The sequence below is a fragment of the Camelina sativa genome, chromosome 19, assembly GCF_000633955.1.
Source record: "Camelina sativa cultivar DH55 chromosome 19, Cs, whole genome shotgun sequence".
In the NCBI taxonomy this organism is placed as follows: Eukaryota; Viridiplantae; Streptophyta; class Magnoliopsida; order Brassicales; family Brassicaceae; genus Camelina; species Camelina sativa.
In genome coordinates this window covers 3,778,073-3,804,105 of record NC_025703.1, presented here as the reverse complement: position 1 = coordinate 3,804,105, position 26,033 = coordinate 3,778,073, and the positions used below count along the sequence as shown (strand labels likewise).

General features: G+C 36.8%; 5 protein-coding genes across 7 annotated transcripts in view; 4 read left to right on the top strand and 1 right to left on the bottom strand.

Moving 5' to 3' along the window:
- LOC104764607 (mRNA-capping enzyme-like) lies at window positions 623-6,666 on the top strand. 2 transcript variants are annotated; one of them, XM_019241295.1, is made up of 18 exons: window positions 634-648; window positions 751-871; window positions 1,195-1,389; window positions 1,540-1,666; window positions 1,829-1,980; window positions 2,102-2,185; window positions 2,271-2,333; window positions 2,452-2,583; window positions 2,680-2,889; window positions 3,321-3,443; window positions 3,855-3,904; window positions 4,045-4,207; window positions 4,299-4,436; window positions 4,963-5,070; window positions 5,175-5,273; window positions 5,414-5,591; window positions 5,703-5,833; window positions 6,150-6,666. In XM_019241295.1, the coding sequence occupies exons 3-18, from the start codon at window positions 1,261-1,263 to the stop codon at window positions 6,273-6,275; spliced, it is 2,013 nt and encodes a 670-aa protein (XP_019096840.1). In that variant the 5' UTR covers window positions 634-648; window positions 751-871; window positions 1,195-1,260; the 3' UTR covers window positions 6,276-6,666. The 2 variants fall into 2 exon arrangements, with proteins under 2 accessions (XP_010486474.1, XP_019096840.1); XM_010488172.2 differs by having other exon boundaries at window positions 623-790.
- On the top strand, window positions 7,343-12,878 carry LOC104764606 (protein DEFECTIVE IN EXINE FORMATION 1). Of its 2 annotated transcripts, XM_010488167.1 has the most exons (14): window positions 7,343-7,702; window positions 7,862-7,972; window positions 8,089-8,171; window positions 8,266-8,383; window positions 8,478-8,641; window positions 9,024-9,506; window positions 10,011-10,201; window positions 10,282-10,352; window positions 10,511-10,767; window positions 11,151-11,332; window positions 11,535-11,818; window positions 11,911-12,028; window positions 12,131-12,313; window positions 12,389-12,878. In XM_010488167.1, exons 1-14 carry the CDS (start codon window positions 7,572-7,574, stop codon window positions 12,704-12,706), a joined length of 2,694 nt encoding a protein of 897 aa, XP_010486469.1. In that variant the 5' UTR covers window positions 7,343-7,571; the 3' UTR covers window positions 12,707-12,878. The 2 variants fall into 2 exon arrangements, with proteins under 2 accessions (XP_010486469.1, XP_010486470.1); XM_010488168.1 differs by lacking the exons at window positions 10,011-10,201; window positions 10,282-10,352 and adding an exon at window positions 9,778-9,848 and having other exon boundaries at window positions 9,024-9,697.
- LOC104764604 lies at window positions 12,937-13,542 on the bottom strand. Its single transcript, XM_010488166.2, has one exon. It carries the CDS (start codon window positions 13,405-13,407, stop codon window positions 13,069-13,071), a length of 339 nt encoding a protein of 112 aa, XP_010486468.1. The 5' UTR covers window positions 13,408-13,542; the 3' UTR covers window positions 12,937-13,068.
- LOC104767383 (mitogen-activated protein kinase-binding protein 1-like) lies at window positions 13,818-20,182 on the top strand. The gene is given in 20 exon segments (XM_019241350.1): window positions 13,818-13,960; window positions 14,065-14,283; window positions 14,379-14,487; window positions 14,586-14,945; window positions 15,032-15,087; window positions 15,380-15,434; window positions 15,437-15,619; window positions 15,702-15,757; window positions 15,901-16,150; window positions 16,256-16,419; window positions 16,512-16,654; window positions 16,733-16,831; window positions 16,944-17,079; window positions 17,214-17,300; window positions 17,378-17,539; window positions 17,753-18,082; window positions 18,821-18,990; window positions 19,087-19,270; window positions 19,359-19,562; window positions 19,733-20,182. Coding segments are annotated over 20 exon segments (3,315 nt in total). The 5' UTR covers window positions 13,818-13,915; the 3' UTR covers window positions 20,036-20,182.
- LOC104767382 (UPF0503 protein At3g09070, chloroplastic-like) overlaps window positions 25,610-26,033 on the top strand; it is a 3,921-nt gene continuing 3,497 nt past the window's right edge. The window contains exon 1 of the mRNA XM_019240794.1: window positions 25,610-25,628. Within this exon, the coding sequence (XP_019096339.1) occupies window positions 25,610-25,628 (19 nt within the window). The remainder of the gene's footprint in view (window positions 25,629-26,033) is intronic.

The following is a 26,033-nucleotide window of genomic DNA, read 5'->3' as shown; positions in this document are numbered from 1 at the left end:
CGCTGCATAACCGAGAAACATTGCATTTTTTAACCACAACAAGATAGATAACACACCACGACTCGGTGTGAAATCATCTTTTAAACCACTTAAATTGACCATTTGACACGAAAACAACAACTAACTTCAGAGAAGACCAAATCCTATACTGAAGAACAAAACAATTCTTAACTATTAGAACCTCATGATCAGCGTGTAGAACTTGTCCCAATAGTATCAACACCAAAGGCGCAACTTGAGAAAAGCTTGGTTATTTAGAAAAATGCAAAAAAAGTAAGACAACAATTGTCTTTTTTTTTTTTTGAGAATTCACAATGGTTACAAGTTAGTCCAAATAATTATATATAATTTTGGCAATAAAATTTGGACTTTTGCATCAAAAGCAAACAGTAAATTTGGGTCTGTATATTCTCCAAAACATTTGGTACAAATTAATCCTCATAAAAACGTGAAAAAGGTTCTGTTATTATTCATTTATTTTATCAATGGATTATTTCGTATCTTTTCATTATTTTTGGTTACCAAATAAGTTTTTGCTTCGACTGGCCAGTATATAAATTAAAAAGACTTGGGTCTGATTCTCTCTCTCTCTCTCTCTCACCTTTCTCAACTACTCTCTCTCTCTCTCTCTCTCTCTCTTCCTTTTGTGTATTTCCTCTCTCTCTCTCTCTCTAGGGTTTCGATTTCAATTTTTTTTTTCCACTGAACCCGCGATTGAACTGAACCCTTCACCCTCCTTCGCCATCTCAGGTTGATTTAACGGAGAGCTTACTTGTTTCAAAGAGCCCATGTATGTTGTTTCTCCGATTCTCCCGAAGCTTTGTGTTCGTTAGGTGATTTGATTCCTCAGATATATTTGAATGCTCTTAGGGTGAGTTTTCTCACTTGTTATAGTGTTACGCCTTGATTTGGTGTCGCGATGCTTTCGAGTAGAGGACTAATTTGAAATGTCCGGCTGAGATTTCGTTGATTCGTCGCTTCTAGGGTTTTTTTTTATATTTTTTTTTAATTTGGTGGTAGTCGAGTAAAGTGGAAGAAAGGAACATAGACTATGTGGATCTCTTGCTCTGATTTTGACCTTATTTGCTTCAATTTTACGGCTCTGTTTCTCGCTATTGAGATAATTGGAAAAATAATTTTGAGTTTGCCTTTTATCTCGCGGCTACTGATATCTTGCTTTTATCATGCCTTCAGATATTATTTAGGTAGCTGCTTGCAGAGGAATGAGGTTTTAGGTTAATGCTGTTCATTTTCCCGTGAATGGTTGCTACGATGGACTTAAATGCTTCACCCCAACCCGAAGAAGACGACGAACCCTATGTCAGACATCTAGAAGACTATTCTTCCAGGGATGACCGGATAGAGTCTGCAGTTGAAATCGCTAGACGGGTACTATTGATTTTTCAGCAGCACTCAACATTGATTGATCTAGTCACTATATAATGCAGGACACTTCAGAAAAACAATTAACTAATAATTGATCCCCACTTGTATATAATTTTTATCTGAGGATTTATTTTCTTGTGTTTATTGTTTCAGGAACGTGAAGAGAGAAGGAAACGAATGAGATATGACAAGCCAACACATAACTCTCAGCCAGTTTTCCGTGATCAATATTATCAGAATCGAAATACTAAAGCTTATGATAGATACAAGATCCCTCAAGGTGATATTTCTTTGCTGAGTAAATGCTTATTACGTATCTTTACTCCCAATTATAAACGGCTTTTTGGCTGAAAAACTTTTAGCTAGTTTGTGTTCTTTTCTTTTCCTTTTAGGCCATTTCTGTAAATAAGGTGACTCTTTGACAGCCTGTCTGATATCACAGGTTGGCTAGATTGCCCACCTTCTGGGCATGAGATAGGATTACTCGTTCCGTCAAAAGTTCCCCTGAATGAATCTTACAATAATCATGTCCCTCCTGGAAGTAGATACTCGTTTAAACAGGTGATCCATAACCAGAGGATAGCTGGGAGAAAGGTAATTTGTGGAATTCTTTGTCCTTGCTTTGTTTAAAATATGAGTGTGTATCATTGATTGTCTATGCAACGCTGGTATGTCCGTGATCTAAGTTGTCGTGTATTGTCTCTGTCTTTTTCAGCTTGGTCTGGTGATTGATTTGACAAACACAAATCGTTACTATTCGACGACAGACTTAAAGAAAGAAGGCATAAAGCATGTGAAGGTATACGGATTACATACTATTCTAACCCATATCCTTCGGGACGGCTGTAGCAGATTGCTTTATCTTTAGTTTTATTTGCTTGTAGATTGCATGCAAGGGTCGTGATGCAGTGCCAGATAATGTGTCTGTCAACACGTTTGTCAATGAGGTATATTTTTTTTTTGTAGCCAAAATGAATCATGAATGTTTACCTGATGTCGTATATAATTTTCTTGTAAAATCAATTTTGTCTACTGTTAGTTTCTCATTAAAGAAACTGTCTTCAGGTTAATCAGTTTGTCCTAAATCTAAAACACTCAAAAAAGTATATTCTCGTCCACTGCACACATGGGCATAATCGGACAGGGTTTATGATAGTTCATTATCTTATGCGATCTGGGCCGATGAATGTTACACAGGTGATTATTTTTCACTTCTCTTGTTGTATTTGTGCACTATATGTACCTCCTAAGAGCAAAAGGATCAGGATCTTATATCACTATTGTTTCTATCAGGCATTAAAAATCTTTTCCGATGCCCGCCCACCTGGGATCTATAAACCAGACTACATTGATGCTTTATACTCGTTTTATCACGAAATAAAACCTGAAAGCGTCATTTGCCCATCAACTCCCGAGTGGAAGCGGTCTACTGAGCTTGATTTAAATGGTGAAGCTTTGCCATATGATGATGATGATGATGGCGGTCCGGCTGGTCCTGTGCAAGTAAGCTCAGTGTTAACTAACGATTGTTTATTTAGCAGATCACTTATATACATAAACCGTCATTCCAATGATTTTCTTACACGTTTGTTTAAGCTTCAGACTTGTCTTTCCTTGTTAGCTCAGCGCAACCATCTGAAAAGTAGCTTAGTGTTAAATTTCAGCATCACAATCATTGTTTCTGTGCCATTTTACGTTTTAGTAGTGATCTTTGAATATAATGATTTTCCCTTAAGAAATATAACCTCTGAGATGTGTTAAGGTAGGTTCTATAGCCCGCGAATCAATTTATCAGGAATTTAGTTATTGGTGCATATTGATGGGTTCAGTTGAGTCTATCCATGGCTGATAAAACTCATAAAGTGGTCATCTGGTTTTCTTACTTATATGGTGGTTTTATGTATAATTGTTGTCTTACTGCCTTATGCTTTCAGGAGGAAAGCCATCAGGTGGATGTCAAAATGTCAAATGATGACGTTCTAGGTGATGAAATACCCCCTGACCAGGAGGAAGGTTACCGGCAGTTCTTTTATAAGATGCTATCGCTGAATATTGGGGTAGGAAATTTGAAATCTTGTTATAGGTTGTTCACATAGAATTTTATGTAGTTAAATTTATGATATCTAACACTGTGATATTCAATTTCAATTCGCTTTTGTATGATTGCCTTTTATCTTGCGATCTATGTCTCTTAATTTTGTTGTTGCACATCCTTATAATGCTACTTGAGAAAATTACAGAAGTAGATTGTGGTAACTTGAAATTATAACGTCATCTTGATCATCTTGGCATCGTTGTTTGCTGAATATGAAAGAAAGTTTTCCTTGGGCTAATAGGCACTTTTCCACTGACTATGGTTTCGTTATGAATTGGTTTCTGCTACAGCTTTTGTATAGTGTGCTTTAAGTTTCATGTTTTCGTTTATTAATTTTTCTCTCTCTCTTTTTCATTGGCGCAATCTAATCTAGGGAAGAGGATGTTCACAATTTCCAGGTTCACACCCTGTCTCCTTAAACAGGTATGAATCTCTGCGTAACTGTTTGTAGCTCATGTCAAGAGATGATTGACCTAATGCATCCCCTTAGTTCGGGATCAATTTGTTCATTTCGTTTGCGGTACTTTACTCCTAATTTTTTTTGGACATTTATGGTAAAACAGGGAAAATTTGCAACTCTTGAGGCAGCGGTACTATTATGCCACATGGAAAGCTGATGGAACTCGATATATGATGCTGCTAACCATGGATGGATGTTACTTAGTGGATAGAAGCTTTAGATTCCGGAGAGTTCAGATGCGGTTCCCCTTCAGGCACCCAACTGAAGTGAGTAATTTTCCACCTTTGTTGGTGAAATTGTGTATTGAATCTAAACAGAACTAGAGATTTTCCTTACTTTTTTGTTTTTGGTTGCCAGGGCATATCTGATAAAGTGCACCATTTTACATTGCTTGATGGAGAAATGATAATTGATACCTTGCCAGATAAACAAAAGCAGGAGAGGAGATACTTAATATATGATATGGTAGCAATCAACGGCCAATCAGTTGTAGAGGTTGGAACTGACATTATTTTATTTCTGTGATCGATAATGGTTGGATTGGTGTTTCCCTTGTTTTTCATTATTACTGGAATCTCAAGCTCTTTATTCTCAAGATCTGAGTATGTATTGAGGCACATCGTAAATACTGTAGCTTCCATTATCCTCATAATAGAATATTAGAACATTCGAGAAATTAAGCAGTAGTAAGGCCGGGCTTCCTGTCATGATTATCTTAGAGTGTTTGATGTTTTTCATATCTGATTTTCTCGAGATGCAATAAATATTTTAGCAATTGTGAACATATATGATCCCTATGCTAGAGCATCTGACTCCGGTGGTGCTTATTCCATGCAAATAAGTTGCATCATTTTCGCAGTTGTTCAGTATTCTTTGTTGCTGACTGTTAACCTTGACATTCTGTTTACCAACATACACATCTGTCAGTAGTATATATCAACGAGTTGTGTTTGGCTTGCTGAATCATGTGTCAATTGCTTGAGATACTAATAGAAAGTTTCACAATTCAAAAATGGACCAGCGGCCTTTCTATGAAAGATGGAAGATGCTTGAGAAGGAGGTGATAGACCCCCGTAATCATGAGAAGGCCAGAAGTCATATCTACAGATATGATCTTGAGCCTTTTAGGGTGCGTACTAAGAGTTATAATTCTTTTCTCATGCCATTTTTTCCATATTTATCTTTTTCCTTGTATAAATTGTTCATGAAGCTGATAATTATTGTCTTACGTAGGTGCGGAGAAAAGACTTTTGGTTGCTTTCTGCGGTTGAGAAGGTTTTGAAAGGTTTCATACCATCACTTTCACATGAAGCCGACGGTCTAATCTTTCAGGTAACCATGAGAGTGAAGAGGGTCTCTCATAAAAGCCACTGTTTGTTTTTATACAAATGCAAAGATGTGAAGTTTTAGTTTTAGTGCAGTGTATATTGTCTCTCAAATAAAATATCTAAAATCGAATTCTCTGTTAACAGGGCTGGGATGATCCTTATGTTCCCCGTACCCATGAAGGTCTGTTGAAGTGGAAGTATCCAGAGATGAACTCGGTTGACTTTTTATACGAGCAAGATGAGAGTGGCCGCGGAATGCTATCCTTGTTTGAAAGAGGGAAGAAGAAGCATATGGATGGGAATTCTGTTGTTTTTAGAGGAGGTATGTGTATGTATAGTGAAATATCTGCTTATTATTATTAGTAGGAAAAACTGTCAATCATAACTTACTCCATTAAAGAACTACAAGCTTCTAATACTGAAACTGCAACAGATGATTCGGACTCTGCCGAGTACTCTGGGAAGATCGTAGAGTGTTCTTGGGATCAGGAAGAGAAAGTCTGGGTTAGCATGAGGGTCAGGGTCGATAAATCAACGCCGAATGATATCAACACTTATAGAAAGGTCAGTACTTCTTTTCATAACCTCTCTGTATATATACTTGATGGTATTCTTTATATTCATATCCCCAGTGGTTGCATTATTGGTTGACGGTCATACTTTGCTAACATTTTGTTCTGTCTTTCGAGTTTCTGTCGTATTCCATTCCATCTAACGGGTTTCTTGCTGTCTTATTTGTTTTTTCTACTGAAAAACATCCTTCAGCTAGTTTATTTACCGATTAACATATCAGTGTACCATCTTATATAAATTTGTATGTTTATTTCATCTTCCATGACCAAAGAAGAGTTTCTAAAACCATTGTGGATGTAAAAAATAGGTGATGAGAAGCATAAAGGACAACATCACAGAGGAAGTGTTGCTGCAGGAAATAAGAGAGATCATCCGTTTGCCTATGTATGCGGACCGTATTCAAATGGATAGCAAAGCTGCGCGGCGCAGATGAAACAATGTCTGTTTGTTTCTCTCAAAACATGCAACAAGCTGGGATCAAGAAGAAGACATCCGTGGATCGCTGGTTATGCTTTCGCTACTCTTGTTTGCAAATCCCGGGTACTTCTATACTAACATTGTACGTAAGAAGAAAGAAAGGAACTCTGCAATTTCTCGAATGTGTAAGAAATCCCGGTTTCGAGGAGGTTTTAGGATTTATTATGAATCAAAATTCCGTTTGGGATATTTGATGATGGTTTTAGCTCTAAAAGGTGTGTTTACTCTTCTAAGTGATTCATCATATGTTTTAGATGGAGAAGCTGTTTGTAATAGTACTTAGGAAAGGGATAATGTTGTAATTTTTTAGTATTAGTGTCATATTATTATTATTGGTTGGTTCTCTATTTTACTTGACAGAATCAAAAGACTGATAGACAAATATCATCATCATTCCTAGTGTCGTATGTGTGATCAATCATTTGATATGAATCGTTTACAAATATTTTTTAATCACATCCTCTTGCAAATCGATGATATAACAGAGCGGTGAAAATGTTTTAAGCATCGACCTGCCTTTGGTCTCTCGTTTCCAGGGGATTAGATATACTGTGAGAGCCTATGTATGTGGGGGCCGTACTCCGCACGTATTCAAATGGATAGCAAAGCTGCACGCCGCAGACAAACAACGTCTGTTTGTTTCTGTCAATACACATCAAAGCTGAATATTCAAGGACAAAGACATTTCACTTTTACTTCACTTCTTTGCAAATCCCTGGGTGCTTCTTCTATACTTTACATTGTAACGTAAGAAGAAAGAATGAAGGAACTATGCATCTCTCGAATGTGTAAAGAATCCCGGGATATGTGTTTACTCTTCTAAAGTGATTCATATGTTAATGTTTATACGGGGAAGGTGTTTGTTTAAAAATAGCACTAAAACACAACCGAGACCAAGTTAAAAGAAAAACGATTTGACGTTTCTCATATTTGTAACTAAACAGCGAGCTGTTTTTCAGGCGTTTTATTTCGATCAAAACGGCAAGCAGTTTTTTCCTTCCCTGCGTCATTGGATTTCGCCGGCTTCGATCTCTCCCCACACAACACAGACAGACACAGTATCAGAAGGGCTTCGTCTCTCATTCTCCTTGTCGATCTCTCCCTTTCACTCCCCCATCCCAATTCCCAAACCCCCAAATTTTTGGGGTTCTTCAAAATCTCATCCACATAATCGGGTTCAGGTTCTTCGATCCTGAATCGATTATTTATTTTATTTGTGCAAGAGAATTAGTATTCGCAGAGTGTGGCTCATATGAAATCATCGCGAGCGCGGCAGTGTCTGCTGGTTTTTTTGCTCTGTCTTACCTTAACGAATCTCTCCTATGGAGAAAATAAGTTCAGAGAGCGTAAAGCCACCGATGACGAACTGGGCTACCCTGAAATGTAAGTTTTCGATCTATATTGAGTCCGTCTTGGGTAGAGAGGATGCAACGCCTCAATTTGATTGTTGGAGATATGTTTCTTTGCTCGTAAGGCTCTCTCTCTGTTTGGTTTCTCCGATTTAAGTTTTTTATTTGGGTTCTGGGTCGTTTCGTTGTGCAGTGATGAAGATGCTTTGTTGAATACTCAGTGCCCGAAGAAATTGGAGCTGCGATGGCAAACTGAAGTCACTTCTAGCGTTTATGCTACACCCTTGATTGCTGATATTAACAGGTATGGTTTTGTTTTTTTACTCACGTTTTGGAATTGGTTTTCTTTTGTGTTGAGGATCATTAGTGTTGGTTCCATATATTGTGTGCTTAAAGCCCGAATTGGATTTTTTGTTGCAGTGATGGAAAGCTTGACATTGTTGTTCCATCTTTTGTTCACTACCTGGAAGTTCTTGAAGGAGCTGATGGAGACAAGATGCCAGGTACTGAATAATTTCTCTTGTTCGTGTTCATCTAATGCTGTTAGATTATTGAGGACTTTGAAAAAGGTTAGTGATGCTCTCATCAAAATGTTAGGTTGGCCTGCTTTTCACCAGTCAAATGTGCATTCGAGTCCTCTTCTATTCGACATCGACAAAGATGGTGTTAGAGAAATTGCTCTGGCTACCTACAACGGCGAAGTGCTCTTTTTCAGGTAATTTTTTATGTTAAACGATGGATGTACTTTTATCTTTAATCATGGTCCTTGGAATTTTGTGGGTTTTCATATGATGCTTTCTTGTTTCCAGGGTATCAGGCTTTCTGATGTCAGATAAGCTGGAAGTGCCACGTAGAAAAGTGCACAAGAACTGGCATGTAGGACTGAATCCTGACCCTGTTGACCGTTCACATCCTGATGTCCATGATGATGAGCTTGTGGAGGAGGCTATGTTATTGCATTCATTAACCAATCGTAAGTTTATTAAACTTTCTACATCAGTTTTCTTGTTTGCTGCTTAAATTATGCCCTTCTTCCACATGATCCACTTGGTTAAGTTTATGTTCTTCCAAATTTTAGATTTAGAGACACTGAACTGCTAATGATTGGTTGTTTGCTTTAGTTAATTGAAAGTGTAAAGCTAAGTTTTTGCTTGGTGTAGCTGCCTCACCTAATCTGAAAAATTTATATTTTGTATCTTGCATTTATTTTATGAATTTTACATCTGATGGGGCTCCCAACCTTGCTTATCAGTATCTTCAGTATTTAGAGGGTAGAAAAAAATACATGGATTAGCAGAGTCAGTTTAATTCTTGATGAATGTTTACTTTGTGACTTTCGCTTCTCCTATCTGTAGAAACGAATGCAACAACCACAACACCAAATGTTACTGTCTCAACGTCCAAAGAATTTCATGGCAGCGAAACTAACGTTTCATCTCATGAGGATCAAAAGAAACCCGAGAATAACCAAACAGAAGCTGTCGTAAAGCCTACTCCAGAGCTACATAATTCCTCCATGGAAGCTGGAGCAAATAGTTCGGCAGCAAATAATACTACAGCTGGCTCTGCAGAAAATCTCAACGGAAATGTAACCACCAATGAGGTGGATCAAAGGAAAATTAGTGAAGATAAGAATGAAACTGTTATAAAATTAAATACTAGTAAGGATAATTCCTCAGAAACTCTGAGGACATCTGGAAACAGTAGTGAGACAGAGACAGTTACCAAAAGTGGGAGGCGGCTTCTGGAAGATAATGGCTCTAAAGAATCTGCGGACGGCCATTCGGATAATAAAGACAACACTGAGGGTATTCGCATGGCCACAGTTGAAAATGATGGTGGCTTAGAAGCTGAAGCAGATTCATCGTTTGAGTTGTTGCGGGATAATGATGAGTTACCTGATGAATACAGATATGATTATGATGATTATGTTGATGAGAAAATGTGGGGTGATGAGGAATGGGTCGAGGGGCAACACGAGAACTCAGAGGATTATGTGAATATTGACGCCCATATACTGTGCACTCCTGTGAGTTTCATCTATGTCTAAAACCATTTTTTTCGATTTCTTACTTCCATGAGAGATCTTACAGTATCACTTTTTATCAGGTAATTGCTGACATAGACAAAGACGGAGTACAGGAGATGGTTGTTGCTGTTTCCTATTTCTTCGATCCTGAGTAAGTTCATCTTTCACGCTCGAAATGTTCCCTGATCTGTCAATGCAAAAGCATCATAAGTAGTATTGCATGCATGAGGTCTTAATATTCCCAATAGCTTTTCTAGTTTAATCACATTGCAGAATATCNAGGGTATTCGCATGGCCACAGTTGAAAATGATGGTGGCTTAGAAGCTGAAGCAGATTCATCGTTTGAGTTGTTGCGGGATAATGATGAGTTACCTGATGAATACAGATATGATTATGATGATTATGTTGATGAGAAAATGTGGGGTGATGAGGAATGGGTCGAGGGGCAACACGAGAACTCAGAGGATTATGTGAATATTGACGCCCATATACTGTGCACTCCTGTGAGTTTCATCTATGTCTAAAACCATTTTTTTCGATTTCTTACTTCCATGAGAGATCTTACAGTATCACTTTTTATCAGGTAATTGCTGACATAGACAAAGACGGAGTACAGGAGATGGTTGTTGCTGTTTCCTATTTCTTCGATCCTGAGTAAGTTCATCTTTCACGCTCGAAATGTTCCCTGATCTGTCAATGCAAAAGCATCATAAGTAGTATTGCATGCATGAGGTCTTAATATTCCCAATAGCTTTTCTAGTTTAATCACATTGCAGAATATCGGTTAGCTGACACGATAAGCTAATTTTCAGGTACTATGATAATCCAGAACATCTAAAAGAGCTTGGTGGTATTGACATCAAAAATTATATTGCTAGTTCAATTGTGGTTTTCAATCTGGAAACTAAACAAGTCAAGTGGATCAAAGAGCTAGATATGAGTACGGATAAAGCAAACTTCCGTGCTTATATTTATTCTTCCCCAACGGTAGTTGATTTGGATGGTGATGGGTACTTGGATATTCTTGTCGGAACTTCCTTTGGCTTGTTCTACGCAATGGATCATCGTGGTAAGACCTCTTGTTACTTCCTTCTGTTTATTTATTTCCGTTGATGACAATTCTGCCTTTCTTGCTACTGCTTTCTTCAAGCAATGCTTCTATAGCATTCACAGTAAAAGCCCACACTTCTCTCAAAATTTGTATGTTAAATTTGAATATTCCATATCTCTCTGCAAGACAGAAATTTCACTCTTATTAGATATTTCACTCTTATTAGATATTTAGATTCCTATTCATATTGAGAGTTTTTTTTTCCGCCATTTTCTCATAAGTATGATATTCAGGACAATGCACAAGTCTTACAACACATTTTTGTCACACTGGGTATTCGTAGCTGTTTCCTTGCAATTACCGATGTTTGTTTGGATTCTAAAATTGTTATCTTTTTGCAGGAAATATCAGAGAAAAATTCCCACTTGAAATGGCTGAAATTCAAGGGGCAGTGGTTGCAGCCGACATAGATGACGATGGAAAGATTGAACTTGTAACTACTGATTCACACGGAAATATAGCAGCATGGACCACGCAAGGAGTGGAAATTTGGGAAACACATCTAAAGAGTCTTGTTCCCCAGGTAAAAAGTTACCCACCGTTTGTTCTCATCAGATATAGAAATCTCTTATGTATGAACCAGTTGTAGGAGCATCATCATGAGATCTGTGTGCTGTTACTCTTAGTTTAAGTCCCAGAATAAGACTCAATTTTTTTAACCATGAATACTGTCTCCGAATTTGATCACTTCACAATCAGTGATCGTTGCCAATCTTCTCTTGCAGGGTCCTTCTATCGGCGATGTTGATGGTGACGGACACACAGACGTTGTGGTTCCTACATCATCAGGAAACATATACGTTCTTAGTGGAAAGGATGGTTCGATAATCCGTCCTTACCCATACAGAACTCATGGAAGAGTGATGAACCAACTTCTTCTTGTTGATCTAAACAAGCGAGGTGAGCAGAAGAAGGGCCTCACCATCGTTACTACATCCTTTGACGGTTACCTGTATCTCATAGACGGACCCACCTCGTGTACGGACGTTGTTGATATTGGTGAAACTTCGTAAGTCTCTTTTCTTCCTCTCGGCACATTAATATCTATAGTAGGTTTGTTTTTCCGATGGATATTGACCGCCAGGGTGTTCCGAGTTACAGATACAGTATGGTCTTGGCTGATAATGTTGACGGTGGAGATGATCTCGATCTCGTTGTCTCAACTATGAATGGAAACGTCTTTTGCTTCTCAACGCCTTCTCCTCACCATCCCCTTAAGGCAAGATCAATCCCGAACACTATGTTGAGCGGGTCTTGCTTAACATCTTCTTGATTCTTTTTATAATGTGCGAGATTACTGATTTCAGTCTTGTTTCATCAGGCTTGGAGATCTACTGATCAAGGAAGGAACAATAAGGCCAATCGCTATGATCGTGAAGGCGTTTTTGTCACGCATTCGACCAGAGGTTTCCGTGATGAGGAAGGGAAAAACTTCTGGGCTGAGATCGAAATCGTTGATAAATATAGATACCCATCTGGTTCACAAGCACCCTATAACGTTACTGTAAGTTCCTCAAAACCTCAATAGATGGGACATGGCCTCTTTCTGAAACTAAACTTGCTGTTTTCAAATGTACAGACGACGCTGTTGGTTCCAGGCAATTACCAGGGAGATAGGAGGATAACACAGAGCCAGATCTATGACCGTCCTGGAAAATACCGGATAAAACTACCAACAGTCGGAGTGAGAACAACAGGAACTGTAATGGTGGAGATGGTAGATAAGAATGGACTCCATTTCTCAGACGAATTCTCACTAACTTTCCATATGTATTACTACAAGCTTCTGAAATGGCTTCTTGTCCTCCCGATGCTCGGGATGTTTGGTCTGCTCGTGATTCTACGGCCTCAAGAAGCGGTGCCCCTCCCATCCTTTTCCCGCAACACAGACTTATGATCGATCTTAGGTACCATCTGGTAAACCGGATGTACACACATCCTTCATAGAGCTCATCTAAAGAATCCAGGGACAATTTCGTGCTAGAGTTTTCAGGTTCTGTATCTTTATAAAACCTGTAATTCTGACTTTTAGTTTTAGATCAACTCTCCTCGGAGTTTTATAAAGTTAATGCACTACTTAAATGTGTCAAGAGTCCATTTTTGAACTAAAGAAGATACAAAGATCTATGGTTCGCAAACACAAGTTCATTCCCAATAAAAGGAGTCCATAAAAGTAATCAAGTGTCTATACCCAAACGCCGAAGGCAATGGGAAGAATGTAGAACAATTTATATATACACATTACATATAAGCAAATCTTCAAGAGAGCTGCAACAATGGCCTCTTACCAAGTCTCTTCATCTCTCTCTCCATACTTCCTGTGAGCATCAGACTAAACATCTTGAGATCGCAGAGAAAAGACCAAACCGGATGCCCAAAGCTCGCCGGAACATTTCCTTCCACGAAGAAGTGGCTGTACCAAGCGAACCCGTAACCAAAGAGAGGCACGAGAGCAACGAACCACCAGCTGATCAAAACCGAACACAACAAAGCCAAGAGGCTGGCGATTATACCTATGAAGTGCCATCGCCTCGTTGATGGATTCGAGTGTTGCATCACGTAGAAAGGCCAGAAATCCTCAAAGCTTCTGAAATTCATCTTTTTTTTTCCCTCTCAATCAAAATCCCTAAATTTTCCGATTTTTGATGATCTCTCGAGTTTTTTTCTTCTTCTGGGTTTCGTTTCTGAATGTGAAAGCGAAAGGAGAGAGAGATAGAGAAGACGAGAGAAACAACGAACAAAGATTTTTATAGATGAAGAAAATGAAAATAATTAAACAAATGATTAAAAACCATATTCTCTCGAGCCTTCAAAGCCCACATTATACCGGGCTTTTTAAGTATATTTTAGGCCCAATCTCGACAAAAAGAGTTTATTAGAAGAGAAACTAGTTATTAAGGTGAAATTAATGGTGATAACGGAAGAAATTAAAAATTTTGATTTTTAAAACCCATGGTTTAGAAATTGTTTCCCTCCTACACACACAGTAACGACAATCCCATCACTCAGAAAATTCCCCAAAATCACTCTCTCTCTCTCTTTCTCTCGCGCTAGGGTTTCCGATACCAAATCCCTCAGAAATTTAGGGTTTTTTCCCCAAATCGGAATGAAGCTGAATCAGAAATTAAAGAAGCCTTGTTCATCCACGAAGGTACCATATTTTATCAGTCACTTGCTCTCATCCAAATCTCAAGGCAAATGTACTTAATTTCTGTTTTTTTAATTGGGGTTTTGTTTCCGTCTTCGTTCTTCCAGCTGATTCTGCAAGAGATCATCGGTTTGACTACAAAGAACGACAATGGATTGGCCTCAGTTACTTGCAGCTCCAAATGTGTTTACTTGGCCGGATGCGTTGTGGTGGTCTACGATGTTGATTCCTTCACTCAATCTCACCTCGTTGTATCTCATCGTATGCCTAAGCCTTTGAGTTGTGTGGCTATTTCCCAGAATGGGCGGTTCGTTGCTGCTGGAGAGGTAAATAATAATGATTCTGTTTCCATTTGCGTATAAATCTAGTTTTATGTATCGTGATTTTGGTTTTCTGGTTTTTTTATTTGATCTTTCCTCAGTCTACGAATCTTTCTGCAGTCATGATTTGGGATTGTGAGACTTTGGGACTTGTCTCGGAGCTTAAAGGCCATCTTTAGGGAGCTCACTGTCTTTCCTTCTCACCAAATGGTTAGTTCTCCTTTTCTGCTTTTGTTGCTCGAACCGTCTTTTTTTTAAGGTTCTTATCCATTTCTGTTTTGTGCATTTTTCCTTGCTTTGGTGTTTAGGGGAATATTTGGTGAGTGTTGGAGCATATATATATCTTTGGGACTGGCGCAAAAGTATCTTAGTGGCGAAGATCAAAGCCAGTTCTAATTGCTCTGAGATAACGTCTGTGACATTCTCATCCAATGAGAAATTCATTGTTACTTCCGGGAACAAGCACTTGAAGTACTGGACAGTGGGTTCTTTTCAGAGGACACGTTCAAGTAAAGTTGGATCTTTGGTATATCATGGAAAGCCAACTGATGATATTTTCCAAAATGGAAACTCTTTTGTATCAGTGATATCAGCCAACAGTGTGAAATCTAGTGGAAGTGACGAACAAACTGAAGATGTTATTTCAATATATGTTCTTACAGAAGCAGGTAAACGCTGAAACAGTTATAACTGTTAATATGAGTTTTTTTACACTCGTTCGAATGAAAATAAGTAAATTTATTGTGTTCTGTAGGTGTTCTAATGCTCATGAGTAATGGGATGTTAATCAAGAAGTCGGTAGATCTGAAGGTACAACAACTTCATTTCATTCTCTTTTGTTGTTAATCTAGGAACCATGAGACAATGCTTAGCCCCATCATTTAGACATGTAAAACAATCATTTCCTGTAGTCCATACGCATTGACTGTATTTTCCTTGTGGGCTTCGGCAATAAGTTTGATTAACTGTATGCATTGGCTCTAGGTGGAAAGACATGAATAAGTTTTCATGTTAGCTTGTGGAACTTTCAGATACAAACCTTCCGAGCTTTTCTTCTTTTCATAACAAGAACTTCTTCTATTGGCTTGCAATGAACTGTCAGGTTGAAAAATGTTTTGCTCTATCTGCATCCAATCGATTGATAGCCTGCGCTTGTAGCAAGGAACGGTCCAGCTATTTACGCCTGAAACTTTAGATTATGCTGGCAAAATACCATTTTCAGATGCTAAAAGCAGCACCACTGAAAATCAGTCTCATTCAGGAGAACTCGAAAATGTAGAGTCTCCGCCTGTTATCTTCCCAGACGCAGTTGCTTGTCAGTTTTCTACCACAGATAAGCTCAGTGAGTGTAGAAGAATCTTATAATAGCAGTACGTTGCTTACCTAATTTCCTTCTGACAAAAGGTAATATTTTGGCTTCACAGTTGTCATCTATGGGGATCGTAGTCTCTATGTTTGGGATGTGAATGATGTGAACAAGGTAATTGTAAACGTATTTCAGTACTTTGCGCAGATATTTAGTTGGTTTTGAAGTTCTTTCTGGCGCCAATGTTACTTCTGAAGTTTCCTGTTGAAGGTTAGAGCACCAACTGCATATGGTGAAACTTTTCTTCCTTATTCCAGCCTACTAGGTGCTCGATGATGGTATCACATTCTGCCGGAATTTGGGATATAAAAAACCTCTCTTGTGGAAATATGCACAGTCCAACAGCTGCATGTGTAGCTAGGGGATGCAGTGAAGGGGTTTCTTTCACTACATGTTCTGAAGATGGAACCATCAGGTTGTGGGATCTTGCTTTCCAAGTGGATCCGTTAGAAGCTAATGCAAGCAGCAATCCCTCAGAATCTTCAACACAAGGGATTATGCATTTAGGTAATTATAACATATGCTCGGAATTTGAGACCAATTAGTGTTAATATATTTCTGTTCATCTTTGTTTTCAATTAGTCATTTTCCCTCATTATTATGATAATGCAGCTAGGGCTGGAATTTTTGAACGTGATCTCCTTGAGACATGTGGTAGCAAATTTGGTTTCCGAGCACTGGCAGTAAGTGAAGATGGAAAGTACTTAGCAGCTGGTGACTGTGGAGGAAATCTTCATATATATGATCTACAAGAATCAGAATATACAAGCTTTACGGTAATATCAGTCACCGTTGTTCAATATTAGTCTTCAGTGGTTGGTTTCCAGACATCATATTCCTAAGCCTCTTATTGAGAACCATCTTTCAGGATGCTCATGAAGCAGAAATTCAGTCATTGAGCTTCAGCTTTCCTGGAATGAAAGACGCTGATTCTGAAAATACCTCAAGCAGCGATTTCTTGCTTGCTTCTGGTGGAAAGGGCCGAGCGATCCACCTTTATGATGTCAAAAGGTGTTAAATAACCGCTTTGTTATGGTCTTTTGATTTACCTAACAAGGGCCATACGAACTTATATGTTCTTGTTGTCAGGAACTTTGATCCCGTTGGGAGTGTTTGTAGTTCAGCTGCGGTAACTTCTGTTAAATTCGCATGTAATGGCCGGAAAATTATAACTTCTGGTGCAGATAGGTAATTTTTTATATGCTGCAAGACCACGAAACTTGCATACTTACTCTATTTTTTTTACATCCGCATATTTACTTTAGAGAAATTTATGAGATAATCGTTGATATTGTGGCAGGTTAGAGCTGTTTGACGTTGTCAGAAAAGCAAGTAGTGTTCGTCTTTCACCTTCTCTTCCTCGAACTCTCTCTCAGGGAACCATCTCTGATGTGGCTGTAGATCCAACATCAAGACTTGTTGTCACAGTGGGACAGGTATTGGTACCTCTCGGTAAACATTAATATATTATTACCTTATCTCGAACACCTTGAGGCAATTAATCGTACACCTAACATCTGTTTAAACTTTAAACAAACAAGGAGTCTGATGGTTTATCTCATGATTGCAGGATAAGAAGATAAACATATTTGACATAGAAAGTGGAAAGCTCGTCAGATCATTCAAGCAAGACCGAGACCATGGAGATCCCATAAAGGTGCTTTGAACAAACATTTTGATTAGACTTCAACATTGTTTGATGTGATAGTGCTGAAAATAAGATCTCTTCCACAGGTCATTTTGGACCCAAGTTGCAATTACTTGGTATGCTCTTACTCTAACAGGACAATCTGCTTTGTGGATTTTGTCACTGGAGAGCTGGTTGCTCAGGCCACAGGACATGGTGAAGCTGTGACTGGTGTTATTTTCCTACCTGATTGCAAACATATCATTTCAGTAAGTTTCTGAATTGTAGTTTTCTGTTACTTACAACTGTAAGAAGCTTTGCTTATGGATGAAGTCAACATTAATGTCTTTTATTGTATTGAATTCCCATAAAAGAGCCTACTATGCTCGAAAACCTGGATCTATCTTTCTTGGTATGCCTCAAATGAAAGCAAAAAACTGAGAGAAACTTTGCTTTTAACTTTTCTTTGTGGTTATTGTCAGGTTGCAAGTGACGGCTGTATATTTGTCTGGAAACTTCCTTTGCGAATAGCTACACGTATTATACGGGCAGTAAATGAAAATGGCAGGTTAACTGTGGTCCAACTCGAAAAGTTCAAGCAAATTGCAGTTGATTTGGAGGAAGACAATCCAAAAGATGCATCATGTTCTGCAAACTATAAGCCAGTAGAAGAAAACGCAGATCAAGTGCAGCTACGCTCTCCATGGACATCCTCATTTAAGTTCAGCGTTTCTCGACTTCCTAAGTGGGCTCAAGTTTATGTGGAAACATCTGATATTGCTACCAATTGTCAGAATTCTATTTCAAACCAGGTACAAGCCCAAAAATTTGCATGCTTTCTGGGAATCATTAGAAAATGCTTTTTCTAGACCCAAAATTTCAGCTAAAGGCTTTCAGTTCTTCTGATATTGTGTATCTTTATTGCCTCCACATCAGAAACATGAAGATAAAAGTCTAGCAAATACTGTTCACAGTGCTGAAGAANAAGAGCCTACTATGCTCGAAAACCTGGATCTATCTTTCTTGGTATGCCTCAAATGAAAGCAAAAAACTGAGAGAAACTTTGCTTTTAACTTTTCTTTGTGGTTATTGTCAGGTTGCAAGTGACGGCTGTATATTTGTCTGGAAACTTCCTTTGCGAATAGCTACACGTATTATACGGGCAGTAAATGAAAATGGCAGGTTAACTGTGGTCCAACTCGAAAAGTTCAAGCAAATTGCAGTTGATTTGGAGGAAGACAATCCAAAAGATGCATCATGTTCTGCAAACTATAAGCCAGTAGAAGAAAACGCAGATCAAGTGCAGCTACGCTCTCCATGGACATCCTCATTTAAGTTCAGCGTTTCTCGACTTCCTAAGTGGGCTCAAGTTTATGTGGAAACATCTGATATTGCTACCAATTGTCAGAATTCTATTTCAAACCAGGTACAAGCCCAAAAATTTGCATGCTTTCTGGGAATCATTAGAAAATGCTTTTTCTAGACCCAAAATTTCAGCTAAAGGCTTTCAGTTCTTCTGATATTGTGTATCTTTATTGCCTCCACATCAGAAACATGAAGATAAAAGTCTAGCAAATACTGTTCACAGTGCTGAAGAATGCTCTTCTGTTGAATGCCAAACTCCCAAGCAAGGTTCAAAAACCGAAAAATCATGCCTTGGAAGCCTATCCAAAAGCTCTAGCGACACAGAAACTTCAGATATTCAAGGAGATGCTCCTAGGTAAGAAGCTTTCTTCATTACTGCAGTTCTTCTCTCTATCACTCTGTCTGCTTTTATGAGAACCACACTGATTGTTTTAATTTTGCTTCTCAGCAGCCATAGGAAAGAAAAAACCCGTTGGAACACTATCTACAACGTGTGTTTGGATTTTCTGAATTCTCCAAACATCCAAGCATCTTTCATTAAACAACAGAAACCTGAAAATCTCTGCACCAAACATTCTGCCGAGCAGGGGGACATGCTCAAGCAATTTGATAACAATTTGTCAATGATAGACGAGGTAACAGCTCTCTTCCCTATTGCTGCGACATGTTTTAGGTTACCAAGAGAAATTTTGATGGTCAGTTTTTTTTCTTTCTTAACCATAGGTTGATGCCGAAAAATCATTGCAGCAAAAAAGGTATTCTTCCCAGTTTTTCCTAAGAAGAGACTACATTGGCGGAACCAAACAATTTATGCGTACGCCCTCCCAGAAATCAGGGTACAAGACTTTGAGGTCGATCCAAGAACATCTCCCTCTTGATACGGTGAATGATCAATCTTCACTTAGTTCAGAAGACCATCCTGAACAGGTTTCACCAAGTCATATTTTTGCTAACTATCAACTCACTTATACATTACACAGCACAGATTTATACAGACACAGTTACATATTTATAGGCCAACATAGTGTTCGTGTATATAGTAGTAAAGTGGTTCCAACGTTACGTTTTATGTAACCAGTGGTTTTGTTATGTCACAGGACAAGTCCTCTTCAGAAGTATTCCATGATACAGTTGCAGACGATTCACTTCAAGAAATGGTAACTTCCTGCCGTCAAACACTACACGGTTTAAACACTGCTGCTGCAGTTTTTGTCCAGTCAATGTCGGAATTGTCTGAAGCTTCTCCTCGAGATCAAATCTCAGGTGAACTCAGAGCCCAGTTGTTTGGTGAAGCAGCTTTGATGATCCCAGAAATGTCTCATAAAGTTAATGAAGTTGTTGCCAAGATAATGCTTGAGCAAGAAAATAGAAACAACAGCGATAGAATAGTCTCCAATTAGTTCGAATCAGTAGTAACCAAAAAAGACTACACAAATAAATCCTCTGTACAGTTATCAGTTACTTTACCATACAAAAATTGAATAAATAATGGATTGTTTGTTGCTCGTCCTAATTACATTGACTGGTTTGCTTTTCAAATCATTTCAGATTCCATATAATGTACATACGTTAACCCATTTAATGTATAAACTACTTTTCTGATAAAGTAATTATTTACTTAGTTATTTAACTTGTATGTTCTTGTAAGTTTCAAGATCGATACGATGAAAACACATATATGTGGCTAAGTCTAATTACGTGTATGATCGACTCTGAGTATGTATGAGCATAAAGTAAATAAGACACAAGATTTGTTAATGAGGTTAGGATAACCTACATCCGCGGAACCTAGTCCAGAACTCATTCACTAGAAAAGGCTGCAACCTACAATTGCTATATGGCACCCACCACTCTTTCCTAGAATTACAATGAAAGAAGGCTACCACTAATTGTCTTTTCCGACTAGTGTAGATCTTCAACAAAACCATCAAAAGATCTCTATCTTATTGATGGGGCGACACCACACATCTTGTGTGCATCTCTTGAAACTACCTTGAAGCGCGCAAGTCTTCATGAAGCGCCTTCTCGATATTTAGATCAATTGCCCAACCCTTAAGGTTAGCAACTTTCCTATTATACAACAAATAGGAATTGGGAGATTAACAATTGTACAAACCCTAGGATTGACAATTTTCCTATTATACAACAAATAGGAATTTCCTCTTATACAACAAATAGGAAAGTTTCTCTCCATGATCCCATCTTGAATCTTCTATTCAAGATGTTCATCCAGCTCAGCAGCCGCCACTTGGCTTGTCCAAGTCGACCCCAAGCTTCTGTACTCAAACTCTTTAACTCAGCTTCTTGTACTACTTCTTGCATTAACGTCGGACTAGTACAAGAACTGCTTCAGACGTTATATATCTAACTGCAAGGTTCTTGATTCAATACCTTCTCTTTTCTGCTTTGTGTTAGGTAATACATCATTCTCTTTGTGAAGTAATACTTCATCTTTTGTGTCAATTCTTTCGGCATTTGTATCATGTAATGCATCAGTCTCTCTGTCAGTTTTTTCTTGTTTTAGTAGAGAATCCATGACATGTTCTAAGCCTTATAAAACTTCAATCAACACAACATCTTCGTACGAGTCTGTCATCTACAAAAAACGGATCCAGCAAAGTAATGTAAAGATATCCACCAAAGTAGTGTTTCAACAATGCCTTTTTCGTATCTCTCTTCCTTTGAGAACTACTACTACTACTATAGCTACTGATTTTCATGGCGATTAGTAATAGACTTTTTTTTTTCTCTGTTAGGTCAGGTACTCAGTTAATAATAGACTTGTTTTATGATAGTAAAAGTTAGTAACATATTCAGTACTAAACCTATATACGATAATATTCTTCTTTTTTTTCCAAATATACGGTGATATATTGGATCAACTCTCAAAACCCATCTTAATTTTGAGAGAGGAACAAACATGAACAAAAAGATTAATGTGTCAAATGTTAAGTTAATCGTTTTCTTAAATAATCTTGGAATCGAATATCATCTTTACATTATATACATATACTACGTAACTAAAAAAAACACTATAGTTCACACAAAAAGAAGAAAGAAATGTAATAAAGCAAAGCCTAGAAATTTGTCCTGTTTTGAGTGCTTTTTTGTCTTGCTTTAGTAACATGCTTAAAAAAAAAAACAGCTCCCTCCTTTATTGGGATTCCTCACTCTTTCTAAAAAAATTTCAAATTCTAGTAACAAACAAATCTCAAAGTATATGTTTAGCTCCCTCCTTCTCTTATGTCTCTTTCTCATCTATTCCATCTTTCATTAATTAATAATTCCGTTTTTTTTTTTTAAATTATACTCCATTATGGTTTATTACTAGGTTTCAACCCAAAATTATGTGTTAGTTGTAAAAGACACTAACGCATCACATGTTTAATACTACCGCACAAACGATTAATACGGATGTAGTGTACATTAGAAACTATTACACGAGATACAGTTAGGCACGACCAAAATCAAACGGTAACCGTATTTCGGACAGTAACCGGACCGTATTTGAACCGTAACCAGACCGTAACCGTATAAAATGGTTAAAAACCGTAACCGTTAACCGTAAAAATGTGGTTAAATTATATTAACCATAATTGTTAATTAATCATAACCGTATCAAAACCGTTGGTTAACCGCATAGTTAAACCGTAATTCATTAACCATAACCGTTTTACAAATGTAATAAAATATACTAATAATTATTTATTTAATATGAATTATATGATTTATAGAAATATAAATACACTAAAAGAACATATTAGTTATAAATAAATAATATCAATTATATTATATCATCAAATAATATTAACTGTATCATATTATCAAATAATCGTAACCGTGTAAAACCGTAACTGCTTTAACCGGAACCGTATTCAACCGTAATTGTTTAACTGTTTATTAAACATTTATGGTTAAAGTTAAACAAAATTTCTAATCATAACCGATGTCTGATAAACCGTAATTGTGATAACCGTAACCGTGGTTATGCCTAGCCTAGATACACTACATGGACACTTATTAGTTAAGAGAGTATCTGAGTAAGAAAGTAACCAAAGAGACTTTCATAAATGTGAATAGAATGACATACACAAGCATGTTGGGTCCAAAATAGAGGCTTTTATGTAAAATATTAAATCTTTTCCCATTCATTTTTTCATTTTAAAGTGAAAAATAATAAGTTGGGTTGTTTTTTTTCTTCTTGATAAATTGGGAAAACCAAAAAGCCTTTGATTTCTGTGAGTTGTCGAATGTTGTGGGCCAAAAAGGTTCATATTTGATTGTCCTTTTCCAACTCATTATTTCTCTTGTAATGATTATATGTCTCTTTTTTTTCCTTTACCTTTGATCCAATGTTTTTCATAATTTCTATCACAATAAATAAAAGAACAATTGAATAAAAATGATAGACAAATAATGTTGAAAAATTTATATATCTTTGTTGGTATTATGTCATAGAAAATTTTGAAGTTGCCTTAAATTAATCTGGTTTTTGAGAGATAAATTAAGTAAGGTGAATCAAGAAAGTTCAAGTATCTTTGTATCCTCAAGTGTCTTAGGGTTTGTTCTCACTTGGGAATAATAGGGTTATCTGCAAGCATGCGCTGGTCTCCTCTTTTTTGTTTTGTTTAGTGGACTTAATGACTAGTTTGAATACAGATAAATTGGTTTGAGTGAGCTTACCTTAACTTTTTTTTTTCTTTTTAACATCAAACTCTTTTTTCCATGTTTTTCTTCATTCCATTAATAATACCCATAAAAAAAAAATTTCAATCATGATCTTTAATCCATGATTAAATTGCCCACAGTCTAAAGATAATATATTATATAGCGCTGTAATAATTATTATGTTTTTTGTTTAAATGGCACTATTATTACTAATCGGTTAACTATTCAAATGTTTTACCAACCTGCTTTGGTTTTGTTATGCGTTTGTATTATTTTCATATTTTGGCTTTTTTGTTCCTATCGTTAATTACGACTTTACAAGTATTCATTTTCTCTATCGTTAATATCTTTAAATTTATTAAGATAGAGAATCAGTTTTCTTGCAAATAATACAAAATTTACTATACAAAATTATAAACGAGAAAGAAGTAAGTGAAAAGACGTGATTTAGTACGAATAGTAGTAAAATTCAGTATGAATAAACACCCACATTAATGGCATTGATTGCGTGAGAGAGGTTTCATGGGCTACGAGGCAGCAATGAACGTCAGTGCGTCACGCACACACGACCTTAAAATAATTATTTAAACGTAACAGATAAAAAAAATGATATATTTACGGTTTGACCTTAGAAAAAAAAAACAAGTCCATGCTATTTAACTACGAAAGTATACCTTTAGTAATAATAGTACATACAACAAAGGAACCGCCAATGATGAAGAATAATAATACTTACGTGGGAACTAGTTGGAAGATTCTTACTTATAATATACACACAAATAGCTAGACATCCTTATATATCTTTAAAACGTAAGATTGTAACCAAATTATTAAAATACAATGGTATATATATATATATATATTAGTACATCGTACGATGATGGTATAGTATAGGGAAACAAAAATGAACCCATAAAACGATGGAAAACGACGGCGTATAGATGAAGGACAAGATGTGCTTCCCATGCTAGAGACATTCGAAGACCGTACGTACTACCTCAGTTCAGGACAGAATATATCAAAATCTAAATATATAGTTCTACAGTCCAATTAAACATCAAATTTTAAAAATTTGTATTACATATTTAAAGAAATATATAGAATAAATGCAACCACGTCCAACACTAGAGGATAAATAGATTTTTAAAGAAATCAATGGAGAGAACAGAGAAAGAAAAGAAACAAAAAGAAAAGCCAAGACAAATTTGATCAGATAAAGCAACAAAAAATAGAAATAAAAAGGTAAAGAAAGCATCGCAAAAAAGAAGCATACAAATAAATAATATACAGTCTTTGATAACGAAAACTACTCAAATCGAAAAAAATTCTCATAGTTTTTTTAATTTGTTCTTGGATATCAAATGCAATTCTTCTAGCAAGTAGTATAGTTAAAAACAAATGTTTTTGAGATTTCTTGATTTTGTTACGATATACTAGTACTACTATTCTGGTCTTAATTTTCAACCTCTATATCTCTATCTCTCTCTCTCGTTTTAATATATTCCTACGAATATCGAGACGATTGATTTGCAAAAATAATGTTTAGAGAAAAAAAGAAAAAAAAAACAAAAAAAGGAAAAAGAGAAGAGAGAGAAAAGGAAAAAAGCAAGAAGGGAGAAAGCGAAAGAAGAGAGTGTCACAGAGACAAGAAATTAGGAGTGTGATTTTTGCTTTTTCTTTTCTTCTAGGCTCTCTCTCGTTCTCGTATCGTATTGTCCGAATCTTTTTTTTTTTTTTTTTAAACTATCGAGAGAGGCAGAGAGAGAGAGAGGGGAGGGTCTCTAAAAATCTAACTGTGGTGATTTTGATTTAAAGCAGTAATTTTCATATATGATTGATGCGATAATTGACAAATGATCATTACCGTAGCACTGTATACAAAACCGGAGAGCCTCGCACCACTGTCATTTTACACACGAATCCAATTATTATAATATATGTATATGTTTCTTAATGTTTTTTGGTATCGTTGGTTGAATCAACGTTAGAGTCGTCATTATTGATTTAAATTAAACTGAACCATGTGTTCCTTTTGGAAATTTTGTCCTAAAGCAGTGTGAAAATTTTGATTGTTTTTTTTTAGTTAAAAATTTGCTTTTTTGACAAAGCAAGCAAAAAAAAAAATCCACTTTGCCACCGACCCAACAAGTAACGGGTTTATCATATAACATTACATTATTACATGACTTGAGACAAAAAAAAAAGAATTAGAAGAATATCAGGTCAATTACGACACTACATATCTCTCAATTTTAGCTCTATCCATCCACTTGTTTTGGAAGAAACATGTAATTAGCAAAAGCAAAATGTTTGATAAGTGTAAAGGTTTAATATGTTTTTTTGTCTTAAAAAAAGTAAAACAAAAATAAAGATCTTGGCTTATACCATCAATAAAGCTGGACAAAATTTCTAGATAACCGTACATTAAACACGCTAATACCATATACTAAAAACATTATACTATTCTTACTTGAAAAAAACTGATTTATTTAATTTAGTTTTGGTTCTTCTCTGCTTTAATAATAATTCTTGACATTTAGTTTTGTTGTTTCTCTGTTCTATCTCCTTTCTCTTTCAATTACCGTTGGAACAAGACCAAGTTTCAGAGACAACACACTTCCCCCAATCTCTCTCTCTCTCTAACCTCATTGTTGTCTCTCTCTATAAGCCAAGACCAGACAGTGATGATGATATAGCTATGAGAGCAGAGGGAGAGAATCCATAACAACC